The 17379-nt window shown below is 55.6% G+C and overlaps 1 protein-coding gene across 4 annotated transcripts; it reads left to right on the forward strand.

Moving 5' to 3' along the window:
* The first annotated feature begins 21 nt into the window (after nt 1-21).
* Nucleotides 22-11142, forward strand: MISP (mitotic spindle positioning). Of its 4 annotated transcripts, none has more exons than XM_005209259.2 (5): nt 22-188; nt 5402-7269; nt 7854-7984; nt 9380-9418; nt 10475-11142. In XM_005209259.2, exons 2-5 carry the CDS (start codon nt 5460-5462, stop codon nt 10562-10564), a joined length of 2070 nt encoding a protein of 689 aa, XP_005209316.1. In that variant the 5' UTR covers nt 22-188; nt 5402-5459; the 3' UTR covers nt 10565-11142.
* Nucleotides 11143-17379: the final 6237 nt, after the last annotated feature.

The following is a 17379-nucleotide window of genomic DNA, read 5'->3' on the forward strand; positions in this document are numbered from 1 at the left end:
AGGGTGCGGCCAGGCCAGAGGTTGGGGCCCTGCCCAAGCAAGACGGTCCAGCCTTAAAAGGAGCCTGGTAGAGCCCAGGGGAACTGGTGTCTCCTGTCTGCGGCTCTGCACCCCTCAGACTCACGCCAGTGTGGTGGGTAAGGGGTGTTGGTGGAGTCCCTGCCTGCATCTGTGTGGCACCTGGGCAGGTAAGGCCTGGAGGTAAGGGGGCTGCTTCCCATGGTGCGACTTGGCTTCTGTTTTCTGGGGGGGCCTCAGGTTCCATACCTGCCCACCCCACCTTGGTTGTGAGGCTGCCCCTTGCTGGGCTCACAGTCCCCTGGGGGACAGATACCCTCAAGCTTGGCAGAGAAGCTGGTTCCTGGCAAATGGATGGGGACATGGGGCAGAAGCTGCTGGCCTTGCTTCTCTCACTACATAATCTGGGTAGGAGTGGCCACCCATTCTGGGCCTTGGCTTGCCCACCTGTACAGTGGCTGTGTGAGCCCTGCGGGGGAGGTCGCCCCAGTCTGGGATCAGGAGAGCCCTGGCATGTGGGGTGATCCAGTCTCCACCCTTCCCCCGCACTGTGAGCAGCCCTGCCAGATTCGCAGCTGGAGGCACATCAGATGGAAGAAGAGACAGGTTCAGAGGGGCCCCACAGCTGTCCAAGGGGCAGGTCAGGACAGAGATTCCCATCCCCCACCGCCCGCCACCCCAGCCAGGACCGGAAGCCCAGCCACTGTGTACCCTTCCCTGTGGACCAACCACAGCACCCAGTGGGCTGAGTCTCCCACAGGCTCAGGGCCGCCGTGGTTCGAGCAGGTCCTCTGCACCTCGGCCAAGGATCAGACACCACAGCCTTGTGCTGGGAGCACCTGCCTCCACCTTGAGCCTCAGTGTGCCCGGGCCCCAACCATCCCAAAGCTTTCTGGCACCTTTATGTCCTCATTTGGCCCTTTATTGGGAGTGGGCTGGGGGGCGTCCCCCGATCCTGTGATGTACCCCGCTTCCTGGAGGAGGAAATGGGCCCAGAGTGGTTAAGTGGGATTTGAATTTAAGCCCAGCTGAATCCCCAGAGACTAGGACGCTGGACTGGTCCCAGTAAGGATCTCTCAGGGGAAATGGCCCCAGAGTGTGGGCTGAGCCAGGTGGCCTGGGTGGGGCTCTGGACTTGGACCCGCCTCTGAGGAACAGCAGCTGGCTTGTGGACCAGCTCAGTGACCCCGGGAGACAGATGGCCCCTCTCTGAGTGATGCTGGGAGGCGGTGGGGAGGCCCAGAGGGTTTAGGGTGAGTTTTGGCTTGGGCTTTGTGGGCTGGGGCCCTGGGTGCCAGGGGGCAGTGCAGCGTGGCGCAGCAGCCGCCCTCCCTCTGCAGCGGTGTCGTCTTTCTCTTCCTCCTCTGAACTTTGTTTCTCAAGCCCAGGTGGGGCCTGGGAGGAGGGGTTGCACCTGCTTCCCGGGGTGGGGCCCTGTCCCCTAGCAACCTGGGGCCAGGGCGGGGCTGGGAGGCCTCTGTGCCAGCCAGGGAGCCAGAGCCAGGCTTGAAGTCTGTGGGGCTGAGAGCACGGGTGAGGCTGGGGCAAAGGAGGGTGGGATGGACACTAAGGTGGGGGGTGGGGGGTGGGGGGTGGGGGGTTGGGGTCCTGCTTGGGTGGGGAGCTCTGCTTTTGGCATGGGGGTTTGTGTGTCAGCAGCACCTTCTGACCCCAGTGGGGCCCTCCGGGTACAGGGAGGAAGTCCGCATCCCCACTCCAGCCCCCTCTGGGGGGTTCAGTGGGCTTCCAGAGACGTAGGGGACCTCCCCTCGCTCTGAGCCCCCTGGCTGGCTCTGAGGCTGGTTTATGTCCTTCCTATGCTGCACCTGACAAGAGGAGCAGAGGCCAGTCCCTGAGCTTTATCAGGGCCCCAGTCTCTACCCTGGGCTTCAGGACCCCAAATCCATTGACCTTGAACCCTGACCCTCTAAGGAAGGGGCCTGATCACACCCCTGGGGCCAGAGGCACAGCTCACCCCCGCTGATTCTGGGAATTCGGGGGTTTCTGGGGAGACGCTTAACACCAGCCAGAGGCTTGCTTGGGGAGGGCTTGAGCAGCCTATGACACCCCCTTCCATTGGGCTGGGGTCTGATTGGGGCTCACTGGAGGCGGTGGGGTGGTCTCAGTATGAGGGGGAGTGTCCAGCCTCAGGGAGGGCAGCTGGAATCCCGTGGGTGTGGGGCAGAGACTCGGCCCAGAATCCAGGTGTGTTAAGGGGCCCTGCTACCAGGGTCTTGGGGACTGTAGCCCAGAGGGACAGAAGAGGAACCCTGAGAGCCTGTCCCTGCTGTGTGACTGGCCCTGTCTGAGCCTCAGGCCCTTCCAGCAGGCCTTTGCCCAAGGGCAGGAGGCCAGTTGCAGTGATGAGGAAGCAGGTATGTGGCCCAGAGGCCATAAACCCAGTTTCAGTTTTGGTATCAACAGGGTACAGAGTTGGGACTGGGGAGGAGCAATCCCAGGGAGCTTCCTGGAGGAGGAGGTGACTGCCCAGTTTCAGAACCTGTTGCTCTGTCACGCCCTGTGTGACCCCTCTCAGGGCCTTGGTTTCTTCTGCTTCATGTTGAGCACAGAATGGCCCCTGGGTCGCAGGCTCTTGTGAGAGGCCAACAAAGTGCTGGCATGAGATGCCCAGTTGGGAGGAGCCACTCGAGGAGTTGGAAGGCTCTGATTGCTAGTACAACTCATTTGTACAGTTTGTGAGACCTCCAGGAGGGCGGTTTCTTCTCCAGTGTTTCTGTGTGCCAGGCACCTGCTCGGGCCTCCTGGTTCCTCCCCAGGCCCTGATGTGGAGTTGGCACAGTCCCATCGTACAGACTGAGGCTTGGTGAGGGAGTGCCTGCCCCAGGGTCACTCTGAGATCAGTGGTAGAAAGTGAAGTCGCTCAGTCATGTCCAACTCTTTGCGACCCCATGGACTGTAGCCTATCAGGCTCCTCCGTCCATAGGATTTTCCAGGCAAGTGTGCTGGAGTGGATTGCCATTTCCTTCTCCAAGGGATCTTCCCAACCCAGGAATCGAATCGGGGTCTCCCGCATTGCAGACAGACGCTTTACCATCTGAGCCACCAGGGAAGAGATCAGTGGTAGATCCAGGGTTTAAAAACTAAAAGCATCAGCCACTGCTATAAAAGCATTTCTCTGGAGCCTACTGCATACCAGGCTGAACCTGCGTGGAGGTTGAACCAAGCGTGGCTGAACCAAGCCTCTCTTGGTGGCAGCTGCGTGCTCTGGACCTACCTACCATCCAGAGGGACACTGGGGTCAGTGGGAAACTGGGGGAGACTTGCCCAAGGACTCAGGCAAAGAGGGACCCCACCCTGCTGGCCTCAGTGAATCACCCAGAAGGAATGGGCTGAGGAGGGATGTGTCCCCCACCCTGCCCCACCCACCAGGAGACCCGACACCCTCTGGGTGTGCAGTTCTTTTTCCTGGAGTTAATGTCCCCTGTGGCTTATAAATCCTTCTGGGTGAGCCTCTGCCCACTCACTAGGCAAACATTTCTGCATCAGCCCCATCACGCCTGCACTCGCCTGCATTCCCCAGGGGTCCAGGGCGTGGGGACCAGACTTGCCCTCCAAGGTGGGCTGGGGTTAGGGGGGAAGCCTGGAGGGGCAGCCGGCTCTCTGCTTGAATGAACTCTAACCCTGGCCCCTGGACACGCGGAGTGAGAGTGAGCCAGCCTTTATTAAGCACTTGCTGTGTACCAGACTCTGGGCTATTGGGACAGATGCTCACCTGGGCCCCTGGGAGGGAGCTGATGGCTTGCAGTGGGAGGTGACAGGCCTTAAACAATCTTCTTCTCCTTGCAAAGATGTGTAAACACCCGGCCACTCTCAAGTCTTTGGGATAGAGGCTCAGCCCTCTTGGCTAGGACTTATCACCTAAGCCTGCTTGTTTTTTAAATATTTTTTTCCTAGTTATAATTCAATATTTGAAAGACTGCATGATAAGAACGAGTTGATTGTAGCATGGATCCCCATGATTGATTTTAGGTTGCTTGATGTCACTTTTCCAGCTCAGGGAGGGTCTGCAGTTTTCTTTTAAAACCACATTTCACTTTCACAAGCAAGTTGGTGTAAAAAGGCAGCGATGTACCCAGTAGCCTTGGTGGCATCAGGGGGCTGAGGACGGGGACAAGGGCTGCTTGAGGAGCTGAGAACAGCTTAGCTTCCTTTCTTCAGCTGTACTGGGCCAGGCACACATGGGATGCTCAGGCCACAGGCTCCAAGGGTGGAGACAGTCTGGAGGGGCTTCCTGGAGGAGCTCCCTGGACTGCAGCTAAGGAGACTGTGGAAGAGCAGAAACCAAGGTCCTCCCAGCAGAGGGAGGAGGAAAGGGTCAGATTTGGGGTCTGGTGCCTGTAGAGTTCGTGGGTTTGGGTTGAGGTAGTGGCCTTGAGTGCCCTGGGCAGGGTGTGAAGGCTGCAGCCTGGGATGCCAGGAGTCGTGGAGGTGTAAGAGCAGCTGCCTGGCCTCCACAGAGGCTCCTGGAGATGTGCTCAGAGGGAGCCCCAAGTCCTGGTGGGGCTGGGCCCCCTGGGGCACTGGGTCAGGGTTTTGCCTGGCCCTGAAGGACAAGGCCCAAGGTACTCCTTAGCTGGGCCAAGTTTTATGGTGCTGAGGCCATAATCATCTGGAAGGGACAAGGTGTCCCTCTGGGCAAGTTCAAAGAGAGAGCCAGATACGGGATTCTCTGTCTAATCACACCCCTCTCTGGGCCTCAGTTTCCCCACTTGACATCCCTCAGTGAGAGGTGGGGCCATCTGTAAATATCAGATGAAATGAAGAATCACAGAAAGAACCTCAAGATGCATGTGCCTTTAGAGAGAGTTTGTCAGGGGGTAGCCCCCCTGTGACTGGACCCAGTGAGCTGGCACCCAACAGGTGCAGTGTCTGGGAGAGGAGGTGGGAGGGGTGCCTGCAAATGTTAGACACACAGGGGACGAGTTGTTAATCAGTACAGGGGCCCTCAGGGATTCAGGTGTGGCTGGATCCAGGAGCTGAAACAATGTTTTTAGGGTGCTGCGTTGCAGTTGGGGGTGCTCTTAAGCAAGGTGTGTCCTCAAGGGCAAATATGGCCCCCCAACAGTTCTGTCTCATCCTATCAGCCTCACAAGCCCAGTGGGGAAGAGGGTCCAATTTTCCACTTTAATTGCAAAGTCCCAGAGTTTAATGTCATTGGCCAGGTTGGGTCACATGTCCATCCCTGTACAAATAACAGAGGTCCAAATATAGAATGCTCTGATTGGCAAGGCTGAGTCACTTACCCATCCCTGAGCTAATCACAGAGGCCACTTGGCCAGGACTTTGTCCTTGGAGGGAGAGGGACTACAGCTCTCCCAAAGTTCTCTGACTTGGTAACCCACACATCCTTCTCCTCCTTCAGTGAGCCCAAATCGTCTCCACCTTGGGAGCCTGTGGTGGGCAGAGACCTCCTTCCGAACATGGACCGAGTTACCAGATATCCCATCTTCGGCATCCCTCACTCATCCCGCATGGCCGGTGTGGCCTTTGATGGTGACACCAGCTACACTTTTGAGTTGGTGGGCGTGGGGCCCACGGCCAGTTTCTGGAGCCAGGACGAGACACCAGCATGGCCCACTGACCATGAGGCCTCCCTGGAAATGACGCGGACTGGGACATCCCGCAGCCTGCGTGTCTTCCCTGGCCGGATGGCCCCATGGCCACCCTGCCCCCAGGATAACGAGGATGAGGAGGTGAAGGCCTACCACCTGGAGGCCAGGGACACCCCACCCTGGCAGCCACAGAACCTGGAGCGGGAGCGCCAGGCAGTCATTCGGGGCCAGGCTGTCAGGAAGGGTGGCACGGTGGCCACGCTCCGTGGTGCCTCTGACCACAGGGAGCCCAGGGGCCCCAGCCGACCACAGTCCATGCCCCTGGAGGAGAACGAGATAGACAGGGAGCAGATTGACTTCCTGGCAGTCAGGCAGCAGTTCCTGAACCTGGAGCAGGCGAACCCCCCACCTGGAGCAGCCCACGCCAATGCAAGGGTTCTCCAGAGCCCCCAATCCAAGGTAGCCCATGCAAAAACAGGGGTCTCTCGAAACGCCCCACTTGGGGTGGCCCACGTGAATTCAGAGGTTCCTCAGAGCCCCCAACCCAAAGTGGCCCATGTAAATGCAGTGGCCTCTCAGAACTCCCCACCCAGGGCCAGTCAGGCCTCTAAGGCCCTTAGCAGGCCACCTCTGGCCAATGGGTACGTCCTCCCAGTCAAACCCCAGGTGAAGGAGGTGGTCACAGAAGAGAAGAGGGTTCACCCTTTGCCTACCAGGTCTGTTGCCCAAGCCCTGGAGGACCCCGGTTCCCGGTCCAGAGAAGAGTCCCCAGAGCCCCTCAAGGAGACGCCCATTGAGCGAGAGATCCGACTGGCCCAGGAACGGGAGGCAGACCTCCGAGAGCAGAGGGGGCTTCAGCGGGCAACCAGCCACCAGGAGCTGGTGGAGATCCCAGCCAGGCTCCTGCTAAGCAAGGTGAGCCTGGCTGCAGCACCACGGCGGGACAGGGGCCGTCCATCACTCTACGTACAGCGGGACATTGCTCAGGAGTCACAGCGTGAGGAGGATCACCGGCGGGAGGGGCTGCAGGTGGGCCGGGCATCCACACCTGACTGGTCCTCCGAAGGACCTCAGCCCAGACTTCGAAGAGTCCACAGCTCAGACTCCATCCTCAGCCCAACCCCAGATGCCCACGCGGCCAGCCTGGCCCCAGAGGTGAGGAAGGTGAGCCGTATCCCACCTGATGCCTACCAACCATACTTGAGCCCTGGGACGCCCCCAGGAGAGTCTCCTGCCTCCCACGCCTACTGCAGGCCCAGCAACCTCTCAGCAGATGAAGCCAGGCCAGTGGGCTCTCCCAAGGCTGCAGGGTCTCAGAGGCATCCCTCAGAATCCTCTGCAAAGCCCTCAGGCCTGAAGCAGGAGCCCCCCCGGGGACCCCTGCATGCCAGCAGGGGTGTCCTGAGACAGGAGTACTTCCATCTGCGGCCCCTGCGGTTCAGAGTCCCAGATGAACCTGAGAGAGCTGAGGCCCCCCGAGTTTGGGGCTGGGAGGTGGCGGGGGCCCCAGCACTGAGGCTACAGAAGTCCCAGTCATCTGAGCTACTGGAGAGAGAAGTGGAGAATGTCCTGCGACGGGAGCGGGAGATGGCTGAGGAGCGGCGGAGTGCTCTGTACCCTGAGGTCTTCTCGGATGAGTGCTGTGACCACGACTCTCGGAGCTCCTCCCGCAAATCTAGTGAGGACGGGTCCTGGGAAAGGCTGCTTTGTGCAGAGTCTCAGAGGAGGGTGGCAGGAGGAGTATGAGGATGCCAGGAGAGGGTGAGGGTAGGGGAACATTTGGGGAACTTCATCCACCACCTGGGTTGGCTGGTCTGTCCATTTGTCTGTCTGCTGAAGCAGTAGATTTTGGAGAAAGATGTTAACTTTGCCTTGAGTTTTTTGCTTTATGGATTTGGAGACTTTGTTGTTAGGTGCATAGAGGTTTACAGATGTTCTAGCCTCTCAATCAATTGCTCCTTTTTGTCAATGTGAACTGCCTCCACCCCATGTCACTTTCTAGTGTTTTTCTCCTTGCATGGTCAGCCCATCTGTTGATCCAGTTTCTCCTGACTGGCTATTCTGATCACTCTGTCTATCAGTTTTCCCAACCAGCTGTCTGCTCTGTCTGTCTGTCCATTCACTCATCTCCTTAACTGGTCCAGCCTCTCAACCAGAATCTGTGTCTCTTGGGCTGAGTTCTCACAGACGTTATGCCCTCAGGAGACTATGGGACCCTCCCTGATGCCCTTTGCTTCCTCTCCCCTCCCCAACCCCCACCAGGCATCACAGGCAGCTACTCAGTGTCTGAGTCACACTATTTCACCCCCATCCACCTGCACTCGGACCTGGTGTGGACGGTGGAGGCCCCGGCCAAGGATGCTCTCCAGCAGAAAAAGAAGAAGGAACAGTGGGTGAGTCTTGAGTTCTGCCATCCCCCTGGAGGCCTAGCTGAGGTCTGACTCCCCATTAGGGGCGGAAAAGTTCAGGCAAGGTGCACAATGGATAAACTGAGTTTCTCTTCATGTCTGGGCTGTATAAGCAGAGTCCCCACCATGAGGTTGTTCCCCCTGAGCCAAAGGCTGAGGATGAGCTCTGCTTGGAGGAGAGCAGTGGCAGTGTATCAAAATGAGCCTTATTATTTTCATGTGTTTATTACCATCAACATCATTTCTGATTATTATCCACATCATATGATGGATGTCTCAGGGCTCTGCAAGCACCATGCCTTTAACATCTGGAGGGATTTTTGTTTCCCTTTTGTTGAGAAAGCCATACTTGCCTGTGCCCAGGGTCATACAGGGCTTCCCAGGTGGCGCTAGTGGTAAAGAACCCGCCTGCCAATGCAGGAGATGTAAGAGATGCAGTTTGGATCCCTGTGTTAGGAAGATCCCTTGGAGGAGGACGTGGCAACCCACTCCGATTTTCTTTTTTTTTTTAGTTCTCTCAGTTTATTACTATCAACCCATCTGCCTCCACCCTCATGCATGTGTGCTCAGTCATGTAACCCCATGGACTGCAGCCTGCCAGGCTCCTCTGTCCATGGACTTTTCCAGGCAAGAATACTGGATGGGTTGCCATTTCCTTTTCCACCACTCCAATATTTTTGCCTGGAAAATCCCAGACAGAGGAGCCTAGTGGGCTACAGTCCATAGCATCACCAAGAGTTGAACATGACTGAGTGACTAAGCACTCATGCAATGTCATATAGTCTGAGTTCCCAAGCCAGTACTTGAACCTAGGCCTGACTCCAAACCCTACATTTGTAACCATGAGGCCATCTCCTCTCTGGTCAGGAACTGTTACACTACAAAGAATAACACCCTGTCCATCCAGCCTTGCCCATGTGGTGCTCACAGTCTTGCCTAGTGGTTTGGGGCAGAATGGAGTCTGGGGACCTGGGTTCAAGTCCCAGTCCTGCTGCTTGCTGACTATGTGAGGGGCAAGACCCTGCCCTTCTCTGACCCTCAGTCTCCTCCCCTGTAAAATGAGTGTGATAATAAGAACGTCCCCCTTCGAACCTTAGAGCAGGGCTGGCCACAGCAAGAGCTCTGTAAATGTCAATTGTCTTTGTTACGATGATGTTTACAAGAGAAAACAGTTGCAAATGATGGGCAATGCTTCAATGAGGGGGACAACATGTGGGAACAGCATGGTGGGTGGTTTTGAGTTTGGGGTGATTGAGGAACGCTTAGGGGACCAGAGTGGGCAAGGAAGGCCTTCCCTTCTTCCCCAAATGTGACTGTGCATCGAGTCCAGTGGGGAAGGCTAGAAGGCCCTGGGGACTAACATGTGTTCCTTTCCTGTAGTATGCCGGCATCAATCCCTTGGATGATGTCAACTCGGAGGTGAGTGTGCTTCTGGGGCGAGGACCTGGGCCTTCCTCCCTTCCCCCTGAATCAGTGCCCCCTGTCCCCTGGCATCAGGGTCGTGGGAAGCCTTTCTTCTGGGTGTGGGTACTTGCCCTGGTATCTTCTTGATTGGTAGTGTCTGCCTGAGGTGGACTTTTCTGTGATCTGCTTTTGATGCCTGCCACAGGCACAGACTGTGGAAAGAGGGTCCACCTGCTGCCTTTTTAGGAGATGGTTTTGGGGCAGGTTTGGCCCAAGACAGGGGTATTTTCTTTGAGGGAGGGGTCCACCTGAGAGTGTCACCTACCTCACCTGAGAGAAGGTCACCTACCTCAGTGGTTTTGTGGAATACATTTGTGACCCTCTCTGCATGCAATGCCAGAGAAGGCAATGGCACTCCACTCCAGCACTCTTGCCTGGAAAATCCCATGGACAGAGAAGCCTGGTAGGCTGCAGTCCATGGGGTCGCTAAGAGTCGGACACGACTGAGCGACTTCACTTTCACTTTTCACTTTCATGCATTGGAGAAGGAAATGGCAACCCACTCCAGTATTCTTGCCTGGAGAATCCCAGGGACAGAGGAGCCTAGTGGGCTGCCGTCTATGGGGTCGCACAGAGTTGGACATGACTGAAGTGACTTAGCAGCAGCTGCATGCAATGCAGGAAACTTGAGTTTGATCCCTGGGTTGGGAACATCCTCTGGAGAAGGGAATGGCAACCCACTCCAGTGTTCTTGCCTGAAAAATCCCACAGACAGAGGAGTCTGTCAGGCTACAGACCATGGAATCACAAAGAGTCTGACACAACTGAGCAACTAAGACTTTCACTTTCATTTTGATCTGAGTCCACAATGCCAGGCCCGGGCATTTCCCTCCTGTGGGGTTCAGCATGAGTTAGCACATTCCTTTGCACTGTTACTGGGAGTGGAGGGTCTGAAACAGGAAGTGGTGGTCCTACTCTAATTGTTCTCCAGGCCTCTCCTAGGGGTTAGTGGTCGAGGGAGCTGTTTGGGGACTTAGAGCCCTGAGGAAACTCCATGCCTCCTTTTTGCAGATTCTAGAGGCCACACGGGTGACCCGACACAGGAATGCCATGGCAGAGCGCTGGGAAGCCGGGATCTACGCCAGCGAGGATGAGGACTGAGCCTGGGCAGGCGCTGCCCTGGCACTGGGGAACTGCTGAGTCCCTGCCTTAGGACCTAGATCCCCGTTTAAATCCACACCCGAGAACTGCACGTCTCGTGCTGACGGTCCCAAGGGTGGATGCATTTGTGGGGTGTGGGGTTTCTTTCCCGTTTTCATTTTCCTGGAGAAATTGCTGTGCTTTTAGATGACTTCTTCTGCTCCTGTGACTTTGCCAAACACTCTTGAGTTCTGGGAGGAAAGAGACCAGTCCTCTCACCTCCTGATATAATTATTACGGCTGGTCTGAGAGGGGAGACATCCTAACCCTTCTCCTTCTGGGAAGTCCCAAACTGACAGGGGAGACCTGCCTGGCTCCAGCCCTCGAAAGCCTCCAGTCTCAGGGAGGAGGCCTGAGCACCCCAATCCGAGGGTCTCGTGGCCCCCTCCGCAGAACACCCAGCACAGCTCTGACGTTATGGGATCCCATGGGGACAGCTCCCTAGCCCCGGGCATTGAAAAGTGCTCGATTTAGGGGCTTCTGTCCTACCTGAAATAAAGCAGCCGATGCGGTCCCTGCCTGGAGTGGGCGTGCCCTGAGCCTCTGCCTCCTTCACTTCTCCAGGTGACATCACTGCCCCCACCATTCCACTTCCCCAGGTGAGGCATACAGAAGGTGCTCAAGTAGTGCTTGTTCATGAGTGATTGTTCAGCTCTCCCACGTGGCCTCGTCAGTCACTCTCAGAGCGCTTATTCAGCTCCAGCTGGGTCCCCAGTCCCTCTGGCTCCAGGGGCAGTGATTAGAAAAGGGTCGTTATTAGGCTCCACACATATACCACAGGCACCACTCCCGCGGATGAGATTATTCCCAGGAATGACCTGGTAGTCCTGACCCTTGTGTGGCTGGGGGCCCCTTTGCCCACCCTGCCTCGATTTCCTCCATGCATGGGGGTGGTGATGGGACCTCTTCTGCTCTCCCAACCCGGACCTCAGGGGTGAAACCCCAGCACCTGTGCATGGACCCCAGAGGGACCCCGACGGCGGCTCCTCCCCCTCCGATCCGGACCCACCCCCAGGATCTAGACTAGGAGCAGCTGGGGACGCCCACCCACAGGGTCTGTCCCCACCCGCTGCCCCCACTCCCTCACCACGGCCCGCGCCCCCTTCCAGCGCCTCCCCGACAGGCGGCCACAGGGAAGCCGCCACAGCTATTCTGAGAGCTATTCTTGAGAGCGGCCCACGCGGGGCGGGGAGGCGGTGCACCCGAAATAGCTGAGGCTGCGGGCGAGGGCGTCCCCGGGGCAGGGGGTAGGTGAGGTAGAGAGGGGCTACAGTGGGCAGAACAGATCCGCAGAGGGAGGGGGCCCTGTCCCCCGGGGGACCCCAGTCTAGGAAGGAGGCAGCGTCTGTATTCAGGGGGACGCCAGTCTAATGGAGGAGGGGACCTGTTCTCAGGGGGACCCCAGTCTAGGGAGGAGGCAGGGCCTGTGTCAAGGGGACCCCAGCCTCAAGGAGGAGGGGCCTGTGTCCTGGGGGAGCACTGGATCTGGCAGCATGCCTTCTGCCTGGTCCAAGGTCTGCTTTTCTCTGTGGTTCCCACTGTTCTGTTCCAGCCCCAGGAACCAAATGTGCCCCCCACCCCCCGCCCTCCCCGCTAGCCTTTTAGGAAGGCAGTTTCGGGGTCTTGAATACTACCTGGGCCTCACCGGCTCCTCCCCCATCTCCTACCACATCTGTTCCTCCTCCACCCCAGTGCCCACTGGCTGCTCCCCCTGGTCCCCCTTCTCTGAGGATGCCAGTCTCTGGGGGTGATTGGAACTAGCAGGAACAGAGGGCTTAGACCAGTACAGCTAGGTTTTCTGACAGTCCTGAGGTCAGGAGTCTGGCTCAGGCCTCACCGGGCTGAATCCAGGCATGGGCAGAGCTGGTCCCTCTGGAGGCCCCCGGGGAGCACTGTCTCCCCACTTTTTCAGCTTCTAGAGGCGCCGCATCCCTGGCTCGTGGCCCCTCCCTCTATCGTTACAGCCAGCAGCCAGCAGCTCAGCATGTCCTGTCTCTCTGCCTCTGACCCTACCCCTCCCTCTTATAAGGACCGTGTGATGACACTGGGTCTGCAAATCCAGGGTCGTCCGAATCTCAGGGGCCTTAAATTAATCCCTCCTGCAAAGTCCCCTCTGCCCTATGAGGTGACACGGCCACAGGCCTCAGGACCAGGATGGGGACATCTTTGGGGCTGTTACTCTGCTGACCAGACACAGAAGGACACACACTGTCTGATTCCACTCACAGGAGGTCCCTGGAGGAGTCAAATCCGCAGAGACAGGAAGTAGATGGTGGGGCCAGGGGGTGGGGGAGGGGATGGGGAGTCATTGTTTCATGGGGACAGAGTTTCAGTTTAGGAGGACCGGAAAATACTGGAGATGACGGTAGGGCTGGTTACACAACAGGGTGAATGTGCTTAATGCCACTGAGCTGTGCTTTTATGTTATGTGTATTTTACCATAGTTATTTTAAAAAGAGAAAGGAAAAAATAGGTGTCTCTCTCGAAGGCCTCAGAAGGACCTTGGGAAAGATCCAGGAATGATGCATTTACTGGCTTAAAACCTGAGGAGTGTGCTGAAAAGTGCACTGTCCTTGAAATTCTCAATTCACCCTCACGGGCACATTTCAGGAGGCGGGTGGGAAGGTCTCGTTTTGATGATTCACTTTTGCTTAATTCTTCTCACTGGGCTGTGCCCTCGGGGAAGGGAGGGGAAATTCTATTCCACCTGCCAGGCTGCCTAGTCCCACAGGGGCTCGGCAAGAGGTTTTTTGTGTGTTTTTTTTTCTGGTGAGAGGTTTCAGTGAAGTCTTAGTGCAATTCCCAAAGGAGGGAGGGTCTGTCTGGATGGAAGACAAAGTGGAGACAAAGGCTGTGTCCGGACGTCTCTACTCTCTCTTTCCTGGTTTCCTCCCAGGTCGAGGTGTGTGATCTGGGGAGGAAGGGAGTTTTCTCCGAGGCCATTAGAAAGGCTGAAACATAAGCCCGGTTTCCAGCTGAAAAGCCAGAACCTTTCCTTGCTCTCAGCATTTTTCACCTTCTCCTTTGGCGGTGTTGCTCTTATTCCATTAACTCCTGCAGGACCACGTGGGGATCAGGAACCAGGAGCTGGGCTGGGGCTGTGGCTCTGGGTTCTGGTGTGCCTCTGTCACTATCACTCCCTATGCACATCCGTCAGCTTGTGCTGTGTGACAACCATCCCTCGGTGCTCCGATAGCAGCTGCTATGAGCTCAGGATTCTGTGGTCAGCTGCAGGATTGCTGCCGGGTCTGGGGGACCCCCAGCCACATATCTGTTGGGCTGGGTGGCGAGGGGAGAGAGAACATTCAGATGCCCAGTTCCACTGAAAATCAAGCCAACCGTAAATGACATTTCCAGTATAAGTATATTCCATACAATATTTGGGACATTCTTATGCTAAGTAGCATAAGCATTAGATAGGATCAACAACTCAATGGACATGAGTTTGAGCAAACTCCAGGATATGGTGAAGGACAGGGAAGCCCCGCGTGCTGCAGATCATGAGGTTGCAAAGAGTCGGACACAACTTAGTGACTGAACAACAACAGCAATATGCTAAATAAAAAATCACACACTGTCTATCTGAAGGTATGGATGGCCTGGCTTTGTATTTGTGGAATCTGTGGCCCTGGACAGGGTGCCACAGCCAGGTCTCATCTGGCTCATCCCCAAGGAGTTTGCTCACAGGAGTCCTGGGCACAACAGGAGAGGTTCCAAGGCACAGGTGCTTGGGTGCTCGTGTCAGTCTGGGCGCTGTCCCTCCAGTGGTGCTAGGGGTGTGACCAGCCCTGAGTCAGGACAGACGGGGACTGCCAGGCTGGGTGGTGACCAGCACTTCATCCACCTGGCAGGGCAGGTGCGCCTTACATCGTCCTGCCCCTTGGAGGTGATGGGCAGCATGTACTGGACTGGAAAGTGTGTGGACCCCCAGCCCTGTGGCTTAAGGTCCAGCTGTGAGGCTTGGGGAGCCCACGTGCTGCAACTTCTGAAGCCTGTGTGCTCTAGAGCCTGTCCTCCACAACAAGAGAAGCCACCGCAGTGAGAAGCCCACACACCGCAACAAAGAGTAGCCCACACTCACCACAGCTAGAGAAAGCCTGTGCAACAGAGACCTAGTGCAGCCAAGAAAAAAAAATGGTCCACATTAAAAAAAAAACTAAAAAACGAAATTAAAAAAGTAAAAACACCCATTATCTCTACACAGTTTCTGAGCGTTGGAAGGCCAGCTCAGTGGGGCTGGGTCCTCAGCTCAGGGTCCCACCAGGCTGCAGTCGATGTGTTGGCTGCATTCTCATCTGAAGGCATTTTTTCCAGGCCTCTTTTTTGGGTACTGGCAGAAATGTTTTACATTTGTAGGACTAAGGTCTCGGTTTTATTGCTGGCCACCCACGAGTCTTTGCCACATGGTCCCTCCACCAGCAGGTCATTATGTGGATATTTGCTGCTCCCAGGCCTCCACAAAAGCCTCACCTGATTAGGCCAGGCCCACCCAGGGTGATCGCTCTTTCAATCAACTTGAGGTCAGCTGATTTGGGGACCTTAATCATACTTGAAGAAGCTCATCACCTTTACCAAAAAAGTTGCACCACACTCAAGGGGATTACTCAGGGTGTGCACACAGGGGCCAGAATCATGGGGACAACTCAGAGTTCTGGCCATTTTGGGGGGACCTAGAGTAGGGTTGAGGGCGTGGGATCTAGTGGGAAAGGTTGGGTCTGAACTTCATCCCCAGTTTGAACCTCACCCTCATCAAGTTACCATGAGTAAACTGGCCTCTTCCAGTAAAAACTAGTCTCTCTTCCAGTAAAGGTGAGGTAACCCATTCACCCACAGACCTAGGGGGCCCATGAACGAGGGGTTTGGCAGTTCTTAACCCTTCAAGTCTCAAACTGACGGCAGAGGGGCAGATTTAGAACAGAGGCCTCTCTTGGTCGTCAATGTTTAAATCTTTTTTTCTCTCTTTTTTAAACGATTTGCTAATATTTAAAAATCAGGAAATTTTTATAAAAATCTGGATTTCTCACTTTTCTTGAGGAAGCCGAGCATGGCTGTGGCTGGGCAGCTCCCAGCAGATCCTGTGGGGAGAACCATCCCTCGGGTTTCACCACATTTCCCTTCTGCAAGAGAAGTGAGGAAACTATAATTGGATAAAAATTAGCGAGGGCAGTGCTGAGAGCAGTTTCTTTAAAAATAAATCCTCCTTTGCATCTTTTTTAACTTTCCATGCCTGCCATGCTCCCCCACCTCCATCTGCCTCTCAGACAGGCTGATGCCTGGACCCAACAGCAAATTTCCAGGCAGCGCCTTCTGTTGTTCAGTCGCTCGATCGTTTTGGACTCTTTGCGACCCCAAGGACTGCGGCACACCAGGCTTCCTGTCCTTCACTATTTCCTGGGGTTTGCTCAAACTCAGGTCCACTGAGCAATCCAACCATCTCATCCTCTGTCTCCCCCTTCTCTTTATGCTTTCAACCTTTCCCAGCATCAGAGTGTTTTCCAATGAGTTGGCTGTTCACATCAAGTGGCTGAAGTATTGGAGCTTCAGCTTCAGCATCAGCCCTCCCAGTGGGTATTCAGCACTGATTTTCTTTAGGAGTGCCCTCTAGTGGGACTGAATTTGGGGATAAAAACAGGGTCAGAGCTCTGAGGTTATTTGCAGGGCCCTGTGCCCCGGTTTTCAAAGGTGGTTGCTGCTGTGGGTTAGGTAAGCCCCCTTCCCTAGATTCATGTCTAATGAAAGCTCAGAATGTGACCTCACCTGGGGACTGGTCCGACTGGTCAGGGGTCTTTGGATTGCAAGAAAAAAAAGGTTGAAGTAAACTCTACTCAAATGGGCTTTGGTAATACTGGGCTTTACTGGTTCACATAAATGAATAGTCAAAGTAGGACAGCTGCAGGCTCAGCTGGTTCCAGCCCCCAAACAGGGTATTCTTCTTCACCTCTGAGAGCCCCAGATTCAAGACCCAGCTCTGCCAGCCTCAGTTTCCTCATCTGTAAGGAGACTCTGGTGGCTCAGATAGTAAAGAATCTGCCTGCCAATGTGGGAGACCTGGGTTTGATCCCTGGGTTGGGAAGATCCCCTGGAGAAGGGAATAGCAACCCACTCCAGTATTCTTGCCTGGAGAATCCCATGGACAAAGGAGCCTGGTAGGTCACAAAGAGTCGGACACAACTGAGCAACTAATGCTTTCAAGAAGTAGTCTCGCTGACCCCTCCATAGGTGGGTGGTTATGAGGGTTACCAGGCAGCTGACACACAATCAGGGCTGCATAAATAAATGTTGGCTCTTGTTGCTACTGACCAAGTAAACAAAGGAATCCTCACCAATCAGGGACTCAGATGCAACTTCCTGGATCGAGGCTGAAGGGAGCAAATGCATGCTGCCACCAGAGGGCAGCAAAACATTAACTAAGTAGCATTTAAAGGCCATGAACCCTGAATATTCACTGGAAGGACTGATTATGCTCAAGTAGAAGTTCCAATATTTTGGCCATGACTCATTGGAAAAGACCCTGATGCTGGGAAAGATTGAAGGCAGGAAGAGAAGGGGGTGACAGAGAATTAGATGGTTGGATGGCATCACCGAGCCAATGGACATGAGTTTGAGCAGGCTCTGGGAGTTGGTGATGGACAGGGAAGCCTGGTGTGCTTCCTGTCATTGAGGTCAGACACAACTGAGCGACTGAACAAGCAGCACCAGTTCTCATCCAGCATGAGAAAGCTGCCTCCCTACTCCTCAAATTGGCTGGCATTTTCCCAGAACACCTTGAGGGCCCA

This window comes from Bos taurus, chromosome 7 (genome assembly GCF_002263795.3).
Source record: "Bos taurus isolate L1 Dominette 01449 registration number 42190680 breed Hereford chromosome 7, ARS-UCD2.0, whole genome shotgun sequence".
Taxonomy (NCBI): Eukaryota; Metazoa; Chordata; class Mammalia; order Artiodactyla; family Bovidae; genus Bos; species Bos taurus.

Bases quoted from the DNA above. Each gene is read 5' to 3' on its own strand.
- MISP (XM_005209259.2), top strand. From the start codon at position 5,460: ATGGACCGAGTTACCAGATATCCCATCTTCGGCATCCCTCACTCATCC. The intron at 7,270-7,853 runs GTGAGGACGGGT...AACCCCCACCAG, and splicing joins GAGCTCCTCCCGCAAATCTA to GCATCACAGGCAGCTACTCA. The intron at 9,419-10,474 runs GTGAGTGTGCTT...TCCTTTTTGCAG, and splicing joins TGGATGATGTCAACTCGGAG to ATTCTAGAGGCCACACGGGT.